General features: G+C 36.2%; 1 protein-coding gene across 3 annotated transcripts in view; it reads left to right on the forward strand.

Annotated features, from left to right (window-relative positions):
• The window catches only part of cdkl5 (cyclin dependent kinase like 5), a 34,452-nt gene that overhangs the window by 5,242 nt on the left and 15,958 nt on the right, over positions 1-13,252 (forward strand). For all 3 annotated transcript variants that reach the window (XM_079856917.1, XM_079856919.1, XM_079856918.1), the window contains exons 4-8: positions 8,470-8,515; positions 9,195-9,331; positions 9,444-9,564; positions 10,261-10,320; positions 11,336-11,426. In XM_079856917.1, the coding sequence (XP_079713043.1) occupies positions 8,470-8,515; positions 9,195-9,331; positions 9,444-9,564; positions 10,261-10,320; positions 11,336-11,426 (455 nt within the window). The remainder of the gene's footprint in view (positions 1-8,469; positions 8,516-9,194; positions 9,332-9,443; positions 9,565-10,260; positions 10,321-11,335; positions 11,427-13,252) is intronic.

Genomic DNA, 13,252 nt, shown 5'->3' on the forward strand with positions numbered 1-13,252 from the left:
ATTGTGCGTGACCCAACACAACAAGAACTGCTGTTTGTTCTTGTCTTTGGTTGAGATATTCTTGTGTACCTTCCATTTAGTAGTTTTTGCATTTTGCATACAAAAATAAGTTAAAGGGGTCTTACGATGCTATTTTAAAAGTTCATTATTTTGTTGATTGGGTGTATTATAATAGGTTAACATGCTTTTATGTTCAAAAGACATTATTTTTCATATACTGTACATTTATTGCAGTGCCTCTATTCCCAGTCTGTCTGGAACGCAATGATTTCTACAAAGTCCCTCCTTTTGAAAAGCCCATTGTGCTCTGATTGGTTAGCTGCCCCAGTGAGTTGTGATTAGCCAAAAACCTCAAGCGTGTGTCAGAAATGAAACGGCCTTTAATTGTGATCTTCAGCTTCTAATGCAACTGTAAACACACAGTTAATAATGTCATGAGTATTACAATCTCAGTTCGAGCCTGACTTTAGCAGAACGTTTGACAGTGGGTTTTTCTTCTTCACTGTTAACAACTTTGTCCTGAAGTGACAACATAAAATACAGTTTAAAAAACATACAAGTGTATATTTCTTATGTATTTAGGGGTGTATATCCAGCGTTGTACTCTGGAAACTGGAAGAAAATGCACTGTACACAAGCTAACTAAATAAATCACCACTGATTCGTAAGTTCATCCATTTTTGTAAGGCTAAAAAAGGAGTTTTGCTTTTACATCGAAACGCGAAGGCGACGTCTGAGTAGGTGCTTATTTTGAGTAAGTAATTACTTCACGACCACTAAAAAGTATGTTCTATATAGTATGAGTATAATCTGAACACACTACATTTGCTCTGCTGTCATTATCATGTGACTAGTTACGTCGCTTCACTGCCATTCATAAATCCTCTCCTGTGGCCTCATGGGATAGTAAAGTGTCCATCGAATGCACACTTCAGAATGCCGCCGGAACTTGTTGCAGACTTTTTGTCTAAATACTGTGAATTCTGACCAACTTATTTAGTCACATACTGTTTTTCGCCTACTATATAGTAGGGAAGTATGCGATTTTGGGATGCAGCCACAGCGTTTCAACGATACAGAGACAATTCACTGAAGCTTCGTCTTCTTTCTTTGCGTACGCCTTTGGGTGGGCATTATGCTAATATTTCACCATGTGACGTAGACGTTTGTGTAAGAAACATCTAGACTTGGATCGAGGCATTTTAGGCAGGTCTGGAGCTGTATATAAATCTCTTTGCGGGAGACTATGAGCTTTCTAACTTTGCAGATCTTATACATGCACAAACAGATACATTACACACTAAAGGAAAAGAAAAACCGTAAAAAGCATCATATGACTCCTTTAATATTCTTGTGTATTTGTCAGTCAGATATTCTAAATGTGCTTCGCTCTTGTGCAATGGTCACTTAAATTCTATTAGCATCTCCGCACTTTGTTTTCAAGCTTGCTTCATTAAAATGAGTGAAAAGACATCAAATGCATGAAGCTAGGCAGCAATTTATTTATTTGTCAGCAATGTGCAATCACACCCACACTGATTAGCATTTGAACATCTCATGTTTTAAGATCTATTGAATGACTGTTTGATTTTGCTGTTGATGTGAAGCTCAGTAAGGGTGTTTTTATATGCTCTCTTCAGACGTGTGTAGACGTGCGATGGCCTTTGAGTGACGGGGATCATCTGAATTTAAAAGATTGTTCCCTTGTAGAGGAATATTTATTTTTATAGCGTATCAGTCGAATTGAGGGCAGAGAAGGAAGAGGGGACGTGAGTGTGCATTATCATTAAATAGGTCACCTTGAGTGGGAACACTGGTTGTGGAGGGCCGTGGTGAGATGACTGTGCAAGGCACCATGGATGAGATTGTGTGTGACAGAAGATGAAGAGGTATTGAAAGAAAACGCTTTGGACGTGAAGCTGGATAACAGGGTATTATGTTCAAATTTGATGCTTTGATTTGGATGGATTTGGACTTGGATGACAGAATATGATAATTAAAGTTAGTTCTTGCACGGCAGAGCAATACTGATTCCTTAAACATTTTGGATAGTATTCATTTATTTCAAATAAATGCTGTTCTTTTGAATTTTCTATTCATCAAAGAATCCTGAAAAACATGAATCACCATTTCAACAAAAATATTAAGCAGCACAACTGTTTTCAACATTGATAATAATAAGAAATGTTTCTTGAGCACCAAATTTGTAAAGGATCATGTGACACTGAAGACTGAAGTAATGATGCCGAAAATTCGGCTTTGCCATCACGTGCATAAATCACATTCTAAACATTTTAAAATAGGGAAAAAAGTTATTTGAAACTAATTTAAGCCTGTCATCTGAATTTCTAAGTATAAAAAAGGCCAAGGATATTAAAGCACCAGATTTTCCAACACAAAATTAAATTGTGAGCAGTGATTAATTTTACTGTCTGGCCAGGCTTAATCTGCAACCAACAATTGAGCCCATGTTATAAATGAAATGGTATTTGTTTCCTTTACCCGAGTGCTCACATTATTTTATGAGCAGGAATGGTGCTTTAATCCAGCGTCAGGCCTGGTAATAAATTGAAAACATCATGAAGGCTTAAAATGGACTCTTAATATCCGTTTACAGGATATTATTTAGCACTTAAACATGCCTCTGTGTCATTGTGTGGCTCTCAAGGCTAAGCTGCCCCACCATGTGTCTAATGTAAACATGTCTGTGGTATTAATAGAACAACAGCTGTGTAGTCAGTGGAACACAATCAATATGTGGGACTCTCTAGTTCCATTGTATGGATCTTATGGAAGACAACATGCAATGCTGTATACTCTACTGCCCAGAGCTTACGCAACCATTCAGGATCGTTGGACAATTTAGGGTTTGTGCCAATGAAAAAAAGCTGAATCAGCTTGGTCAATTCAATCTTTTTGGGTCAATGTCGTTTTGTTTGCAGTTTTTAAGAGAGGCCATTTTTTTGGTCCTATTCCTTCTATGCTGGAGACACTTTTCCTATAAATTTCATGTTCATATCAACATTTTTTAGATTTGTTAAGTCGACATGAAATCTAAATATATTTACCCTATTAATGGTCCTGCTTTTATTTTGCACAATTCATCAGTGCATGTTTTTCCCCAAAAAATAGTTTTTGTCTTTATCATTTCCCAAAATTAATATATATATTTTTTTTGCCGTGATTCTCTAAATTCACTTAAGCCTTTAAAATAACTGATTTTAGTTTATTTGGGGTAATTTCAGACACATTCAGACATTTGTAATGTTACAAAATATTTCTCATTCAAATAAATGGTGTTCTATTGAACTTTTTCTTCATCACAGAATCCTGAAAAGCATTAATTACCATTTCCACAAAAATATTAAGCAGCACAACTGTTTTCAACATTGATGATAATAATAAGAAATGTTTCTTGAACAGCAAATCAACATATTAGAATGATTTCTGATCATGTGACACTGAAGTACTGGATACCTCACAGTTATAAATTACATTTTAAAATACATTAAAGTAGAAAACAGCTATTTTAAATTGTAATAGTATTTCACAATATTACTTTATTTTTGATCAAATAAATGCAGCCTTGGTGACCATAAGAGACTTCTTTCAAAAACCTTAGTGAATTTAATCCAACGTTTTTACTTATTTCTCAGTTTATATTTTTCTTCTCTATCTTTTTCTCCATTACAGAAAAAAAAACTCTCCCTGATAGAATTCCCTTAAACAAGCGCTGACAAAAGTAAGAGGATTTAATACAAATGACTCTTTAATAGAGACCCCATGAATGGAGGAGATATCAAATTTAGCTGTGATCTACTCTGTTTCTCCTGGAGGCAGACAGGGCTTGAGTTCACGATACCTTGCCAGCTCAGGAACCCAGCTTGGCATGAGAGATGTTTTGTTTCCTATCTTAGCAGCAAGGACAATTAAGGTTGCGCCAGCTTTGTTGGCAATATGAAATTAGATCCGTGCTGTTTTTCAACAGCATTGTTGTTCCAGTCGTACGGATGTTAGAACGGATGCCAACATCGTTATTAAAGTAAGCGATACTAAAAGTTGGCTGAACTGACTACGTGTTCCGCTCTGTTTCATGGTTTAGCTGTCTTTAAAATGGCATCTAATTATTTCCTAAGCAAATTACAGTAACTGTACCATGCATTTAGCGAGAACATGTCTATGCACAGGCCTCTGTGAAGTGAAACTTCTGACTTTCTGCTCTCATGTTGAGAGAAATACCCTCTCAAATGATCTGACCTCCCACCCTCCGAATGGCACAATGGCCGTGAAGAAAGCTGTGAAGCTAAAGGAATTAAAACAGGCTTGCCGCTTGTAATCCTACTATCTGCCCATGCTGGAGTTATAGACACACAGACTCTCATGCTCCCCCTCATGAGTGACAGTACTGATATATTAACTCTGAGTGCTTTGGACCCCCATCGGACCCTTATGTTTCCCCATCAACAAAACAAAGTCAACAGCCCGTCTTTCACAAGTACACCTGACCTATACATTAACATGTTGTAATCCAAAACGGAAACAACTAGCTAAAGATCGGATTACCTGTCACCAAATATCAGATATGTCATTGTTTGATGTCACTCTGTATTATCACAGGATTCTGTCTGGAAGGTAAAGGCATATTTTTAGTTCATATGCACTTTTGTAAATAGAATTATGGGTTGGTCTCCATGGTTATTAGAAATATGAGACACGGACGCTGTGTGTGGTGGGTTTTTGAAGCTGTGAAAGTCTCAGCTTCTCCATAAACACCTTTCAGATCCCAACCCCTCCGCTTTCTTCACTGTCCATGACTCATTCACCCCCCTATATATATACCGAGAGACAGACAGGTTTGTCAAGTAAGTGAAGAAACTAAAAATATCTGATTCCTAAATGATGTTGCAAGTTTGTTACGAAATGCAGAAGCAACCATTTACAGGTTATAATGAATTTTCTTCACCCTGAATGTAGGATACCGACTACATCCTAATTCCCATTATTTTCATAGTATGTAGTGTACTTAAAGGGATAGTTCACCCACAAATTTGAATTCTGTCATCATTTACTCACCCTGGTGTATGCATTTTTTTCTTCTGTGAAACACAAAAGCAGATGTTTTGAAATTCAGTGTGGTCCAGATAACATTGGACCAGGGATATAATTGTTAACGAAAACGAAAACTATAAAAAAAAAAAACTTGTTAATTAAAATAATGCTGAAATAAAATAAAATATTAGATGTAAAACTTATTTCAATTTGTTTCCAAGGCAACATTTAGAATTGGTTTAGTTAAAGTACGAAAATTACTACTAACTGAAAATAAATGTACTAAAAATGGAACTTGTTTTTGTCCAAAAAAACAAACAAATATATATGCAGAAAATGTATCATTTTCAACCTTAATTCTGACCCTCTGTCTAAAATTATCAGTTTTTAAGGGGCGGCTCCTTTAAGTCTGGTCAGTAAACGGCTAATGTTATGATTGGCTAACATCATTGCATTAGAAACAGTGTCAACGCCCTCATGAGAAAACATTATCCATATGTCATTTACAGACAAAGCATTATGAAATCATTTACTTACGGTTTGTAATGCAGCTGCTGTAAGATCAGTTGGCTGCTTCATCTTTCAACAAAAGTTTATTTGTGAACTCTCCATTCCTTGTTTACAAAGCAAAATGCTCCGAACAAACATATAATCCTGTGACACGATTTGGGACGGCATTAAAATACCATCCAAGATGCTGTGATCCTTGTGAAGCGCGTGGAGTATGTCAAAAACTGAACGCGCATCTATATACTATATCCAGTGTAGACAGCGTCAGTGATTATAATGGGTTCTATTTGCTTTTGACGTGACGTGCAGTGCAGTGTAGGCAAATGTCACCAATTAGGCGACTGAATGCCAGTGGGCGGGGCCTATGGTGCGATGATGTATAACTATTCGTCACTGTCTTGCTTTGGAGGAAGTCATATGCAAATGTATTTGCCCATGTGATGTCACAGATCCCGCAATATCCCGTTTTTGGAGCTTGATTAAAGAAATGCTTTTTTTATAGTGAGAAGGATGTTTTAAGCTAAAAAACTTTCAGGATATTTTAATGGTACAAAGACCACTTATATGTCAAAAGAAAAGGCAAATTTGATTTCTTATGTCATGACCCCTTTAAACTAAAATGAAAACTGAAAATGTACACAAAAACTAAATAAATATAAAGTAAACTAGTATATAAATAGAATTTAAATTATTATTATATATTGGATCCCCTTGACCTTTAATGTATGGACAAAAAAAATAAACGAGACATTTTAAAATTGTCTGTTTTATGAGGGTGAGCAAATGGTGACAGAATTTTCATTTTTGGGTGAACTATCCCTTTAATGTGAGGAAGAAAGAGTTGATATAAATATGTAGGCAAGTATGTGTTATAAATACATTCTTAAACATACTATGTCCACCATGTTGGCTTTGAAATGTGTATTTTTTTTACCTTTACAGATCCTTGGTTGCAACAGATATAATAATGAATGCACTCATTTAATGTACAGCTTTTTGCATACTTTGTAGTATGGAAGTATGCAAATTTAGACACAGGGCCATATAGAACCGTTCATATGTTGATTTCAAAGAGACTTCCTGTTCAGTGTTAACCTGAAAACAAACCCCATATCGGAATATCGTGCCACTGCCAACAAAAATCCTTTTAATACCAAATGAAAACCTGACCGTGCTACGCTATTAAAGCAGCCAGATCTTTCTGCAAGTAGCCCATGCAGGGGTCCGGCTTACTCAATATGGAAAAGCTAGTCCCTTATCCAGCCCTACATGCCTGCTGTGCCTCTTAATCATTTCTGATCATGAATCATATCTGTTCATGACAAGCTGTGCTTAAAGTGAAAATGACTTGCAGTTCCACTGCGGAGGAGAATATGAGGAAGCCTTCGAGGCACTTGCTACCGACCGGAGGCGTCAGGTAGAGCTAGCGCCTGGATCCAGCCTTGTTGTGGGGGATTCAGTTGGGATTTTCTTTCAGTTTAATTGCAGCTGGTTCAAATGCAAGCCTCAGCGATGTTCTGAAATCTGCAGGGTTCGGGCATTTTATGGATTTCGTCCAAGAGTTGACAAACATGCCTTTTAGTTGGAGGATTTTCTGAAAACAGAAAAATGTGCATTGTTGTTGCTTGTTGACTTGTTAACCCTTATAAAACGTACTGTGACGGTACCATGGTACAGTGATGTTATCAGATAGTAGTACTCTTATGCTCACCAAGTCTGCATTTATTTGATCAAAAATAACATTAATATTGTGAAGTAGTATTACAGTTTTATAAACAAAAATATCTTACTGACCCCACACATGTGTGTATGGTATAATATAAAAAAAAAAAATGTATATTGTTCTCCATGGGAAATCCAAATATATCATAGTAGTACCATGGTACCGTACATGGTAAAAAAAAGCACCACAGTACCTTTTGGTAAGTTCACGATTTATACGATGTATACGGCGGTACTGAGAGATTACCATTTTCATTTAAAATTGGATGTTACATGTTACTCCAAGGTAGTACTTTAAAAAATACTATAGTATTATCATGGGACATGTAAAAAAAAAACATGGTTATACCATAATTCTGGATGAATACCATATTCAAGTGCCATGGTAATTGCATGGTCTTCTTAAGTACTTCAAAGAATACCATGGTAAAGTAAATCTGTCAGCAATTATTGAATGTGTTTCTTGTATTGAACAACCTCTCTGTGACACTGTATCTATGACAAGTAGTTCTCTCAATTTAGATGTTTTCCTTTATATCAGACTTGTCAGCTGCGTTCAGTTATACTGCCTTTGAAATACACAGGCTGCAGAAAACACAGACTCCAGAAGAATAATGATTTAATATCCATTTATCTGGGCACTATAGTCTATAATACTGGCTGGAATTTGTCCTGAGTGAGTGTTTACTGTGTAGAATTGTGATAAATGGATGGGCTTTAGCGTGATCATAGCGCTAAGGCTTTCACTGTGAAGGGAGCTGTAGTGCAAATTGAGAGCTCTGAATGACAAAGATAGGCAAACGAGACTCTGTCCAACACCACAGATGACAGGGACTCTGTGTGACTGACAGTGGGTGAACATTTCTCCACCGCAAGGGCTGCTGAACACAAGGCTAAATATGTGCATGCAATACTTCCGCCTAATAATTAGACATCCTAATATGAAATTATATCTATTCTTTGAAAACATGCACATTGTTCCATTTAGCAGAAGCATTGTCAGGGGCTTTGTCATGAAAAATACCCCTTTGTGGCTTATTTGATACAACCGGGAAGTGGTTCGTCTAAGGTTCAGTTCTTTTGTGCAGCTCTCAGCTGTTTGTTTTACATGTTAAGTCCATTAACAGCTTGCTAATAAAGCTTGTGTTTGAGAAGGCGCTCAAACTGATTTACATATCTGGTTTGCAGGAGACAAAAGAGCTTGTGGCCATTAAGAAGTTCAAGGACAGTGAAGGTAAAAGACTGCTACAACCAAATGCTTGCTTTTTCATCCATGTAATTTACTGGTTGGAAACCACAACACTGTATGGTTACCATGACACAAAGTATAATTGACATTATTTATCACAGACTCCAAGGGCTAGTTATTTGGTATATAAACGCTTTACACACTGATTGAAGTTTTCTATTTAAAACATGTAAATACAGTTTTTAAACCTGATTTCTGTGATTTGTATTTTCTAGCAAGCAACATGAAATGAAATGAACCAAAATAAATGTAATGGACAAATGTTATTTAAAAAAATTATTAAATTGGATTAAATTGTTTATTTTATACATATAATAACAGTTGTAACAGAGATGAATTGTTAAGCTGTCAAGGAAATGGCATGAGATTGTTTTCCCATCATGCTGTAGAAAGGATCCAAATGATGTCATCATTTTAAGAGGGGATGGAAACATTTGCTACTTTCATGCTAGGTTAATTTAACGATATATCTAACATATCTAGTTTTCACAACAAAGAGATTTGCAGCTCTTAAAAGGTAATGGCACACCAAAGTGTAGCCCATTTGTGAGAAGTGCCTTTTATAATGTCACCTTTCTTTGAGAGCTCTATAGCTCATTTGTTTTACTCTAGAAAACACAAGCCCCTTCTCAATCTCATCTAACCCCCTTGTGTGTTCCCGCAGAGAATGAGGAAGTTAAAGAGACGACGTTACGAGAGCTCAAGATGCTCCGTACGCTGAAGCAAGACAACATCGTAGAACTGAAAGAGGCTTTTCGTCGAAGGGGAAAACTCTATCTAGTGTTTGAATATGTGGAGAAGGTCAGCTCAAAACAGGCTTTTTTTTACCTTCATTTGGTTGGGTTGAATTGTAGTTCAAATGACGATGATGATGTGTTGTGTTTCAGATTGTGTTTTGCTATATATATTTCAGAATATGCTTGAGTTGTTGGAGGAATTGCCCAATGGTGCACTACCTGAAAAAGTACGAAGCTACATCTTACAGCTGATCAGAGCTATTCACTGGTGCCACAAGAATGAAATCGTTCACAGGGGTATGACAGTCTCTGTATTGTTTGTAGATTTCTTAATTAATCTTATCTTAAAGGGATAGTTCACCCATAAATGAAAATTCTGTTATCATTTACTCACCCTCATGTCGTTCCAAACTCATAAGACTTTCGTTCATCTTTGAAACTGATGATCTTTTTAATGAAATCTGAGAGCTTTCTGTCCCTCCATTGACAGTCGACGCAACTACCACTTTGACGCTTCAAAAAGTTCATGAAGAGATCTTTAAACTAATCCATATGAATTGAGACACAATCGCTTTATATGATGAACAGATTGAATTTAGGGTTTTATTCACATTTGAACATTGAAGAATTTTCTTTTTTGGGTACTTTGTACCTTTTAAGAACATAAAAATGCGTATATAGATAAATGAAATAGATTTTTTTAAAATGTACAGACCCCAAACTTTTGAACAATTAGGTTAAGGTTGTTTTTTTTCTTCTTCAATGTTTGTATATGGGTCTTTTCTGTTATGAAGTACTCATTTTAATTTAATGAAGTATTTAAGGAAGTTGTTATTTAAAGATCATTAGGAATATGGAATATGATAAGATGTGTGATGTCTTTATTTTGTCATTTTCAACATTTCTTATTTATTGCTAGTGTAATTTTTGTGCAGTCTTGAACACAAATTGAGCTCACTAAGAAAAATCCATCCTTTTTTATCTAATCTGCAGATATCAAGCCTGAAAATCTCCTCATCAGCTCCAATGATATCCTGAAGCTGTGTGATTTTGGTGAGCAGAGGCTTTCACTCGTCTGATTCAGGACCCGCCACCCCCATATTCACACTGATCTCTCGCTGAATGCTTGGTCTCCTTTCAAGGCGTCATGAGTCCTGCGGTGACGTCTGAAAAAAATAATTTAAAAAAGATCTGAAATTGGATTTAAGTCGAAGGGAACGAAACAGTTTTTGTCCAAATCACACAGTATGCAAAGGTTTGAGGTCATAACTATTTTTAAAAAGTGTAGTGCGACAAAACCCAACATCACTATTTTTAATGCTTACATCTAATTTCTTTCTTATTTTTTGTAGAAATAGACAAAATATAACTATTTATTTTATGTTATTTTGAATAGATTTATATACAATAATATAATATTTAATCAATTGCTGCTTTTCATCATAGTTTGTTACTGTTTAAGTTATTTTTTTGTTAGTTTTATGCCAGATAAATACTGATCTGGTTGGAAAAAACAATTATATCATCTTATCATTTACAATTATATAATCTTAATTTAAAACGCATACAAATATTTTTATGAATTATAAATTAAGATGATATAATTGTACAAATACACATTGAAATAACTACTGTATATAAATGAACAATATAGCAACGCATTGAATATAAATATATTTTATAATTATAAATGAATCATATATTTTATATATTAACAATAACTTTGTTTAACCTCCTTAAATCACTTTGAACTTGCCCAATGTAACGTTGTGGCTGTCGTCTCAGTACCTGATAAATCACATATTGTACTTCCCAGCCTCCAGGTTCTGCTCCTGATGGAATGTATATATTATTCACTCAGGGTTAAATTTTGCCTCCACACTGAATGCCACGGAAATTGAGAATGACTCACTCCACAAGCTTCTCTCTAAGACTTTTATTTTTAGAGGGAAGAATATGGCAAGATTAATTAAGATCTCTGAATGTTGTGTGCGGTCTTGCTCATGCCAGATACCTTTTCGCTTTCCTCCTTCCCCATGTCTGTCTGTCCGGGCCGGTCACTCCCTAGGCTTTGCCCGCAATCTCTCTGAAGGCAGCGATGCTAACTACACTGAGTATGTGGCGACTAGGTGGTACCGCTCACCTGAACTCCTCCTTGGGTAAGTCCTGATATACGTACCTCCTGCTCTATTTTTCAAGGTGATTTCTAGTATACCTTGGTTCCCGAGACATAATAACTGAAAAATGACCAAGAGGTATTTTCCTCTATAAAGCCAAAAGGCATGACAAATCAAATCCCCCTCAGACACAAGCTCTAATATGCATCGAGGGCACATCCTTTTTAAAAATGTTGATTTTATATATCCATTAGATGTGACATCAGGAGTGAGGTGCATGATTATTTGTCCTTGTCTCCATTGAAGTGTTATTTTCTAGTGTGTGCCACTAGACTAGATGAATGCAGTGGAACATTTTTTTAAACTCTCACCATTTAAATTCCACCCACACAAATATTCTCTCCCTCCCTCTTGCTGTGTGTTAGTGCAAAGATTTGTGTCTCAGTGTTATGTCTATCTATCTGCCTCTGTCTCTGCATGCATTTCTCCTCATCCCTCTTTCGTTATTAAGGGTGCCATTGTTCAAACTTAGATTTAGAGATTTGAACAAAACCTTAACCCTAAGCATGACACTTTGGTGTGTAAATCGACCCTGTCCCGTTTGTGCTACAGACATGAATGTGCTGCTTTGAAAAGTATTGCTGTAACTTTTCTAAGCTATCGGATTTGTGATTTGTGCACTTCAGATGATAAAACGGGTGAAAAAAAGCCTTTGACCCGTTCACACGTTAGTGTGAAAATTATATTTAAAGGGGTCATATTATGCTTTTCCACTTTTTCCACTTTAGTTAGTCTGTAATGTTGCTGTTTGAGCATAAACAAGATCTGCAAGGTTACAAAGCTCAAAGTCTACTCCAAAGGGAGATGTTTTATTTAACAGAATCCACTTTTCAAGAACTACAACGAACGACTGGTTTGGACTACGGCACAATTTTTCCAGATCTTATGGGGTCACAATGGTACTCATTTAAATAATCCGTGCCTATGGAATAAGCAAAAAAGAGGACGAGGCATGGATGAGCTGCATTAGAGAAGACAGTGTTGTCGCTATTTCAAAGAGACGCTGTTTTTTCCACAACATTTCCAAAACTCATTTATTTGACCTACCTGAGGCTGAGGAACTTAGAGTGAACTTATTTTAACATTGTTCCTGAACTTTATAACCTGAACGCTTATCTGTGCCCTGCACATTTCATGGAGAAGAGCTTGTTTTCGCTTTTGTAAGACGTTTCACCGCTCCATAGGAAAATTAACTATGGTTTTGTGATCAATTACTGTTTGTTTTACCTTAGTTTTCCGACAAATATCATGATTAAATGGTGGATAACATCGTATCTATTATGTATAAGAAAATTACATGCTGTAATAAAATATGTGAAAAATTATGCTTTTTTTGATTAATCAAGCATGAAAACATATTCTAGAACACCCTGAAAACAAAATCAAGACTTTGTAAAAGGGCATAATAGGACCTCTTTAAGGTTATCGTTATCTGTTTAGTAGCCATGGTATTTTCACTTAAGAAACAGAACTTTTTAAAATCCTAAGTCAAGAATTATTTTACATTTCTGTAATACAGCACCTGCTGAGAACATTATAGTGACTTGGTGTGGGCTCTTTTGTCTTGGACCAGTGAGCAGTCATCCAGGACAAAGCAAACTATCAGAACTCCTTAGCAAGCACAAACCAACATTCTGAAAAAAATTCTCTTGGAACATCATAGCAACCGCATAGCAACACCCTAGAAACCATCCAGAACACCCCAACAATGACCTAGCAACACCCTAGAAACCGCTCTGAACACCATAAGACATGCAGTGCAATTCCTTAGAAACCACCCTGAACATGCTAGCAATGCCCTAGAAACC

This window comes from Squalius cephalus (assembly GCF_949319135.1).
Source record: "Squalius cephalus genome assembly, chromosome: 22".
Taxonomy (NCBI): domain Eukaryota; kingdom Metazoa; phylum Chordata; class Actinopteri; order Cypriniformes; family Leuciscidae; genus Squalius; species Squalius cephalus.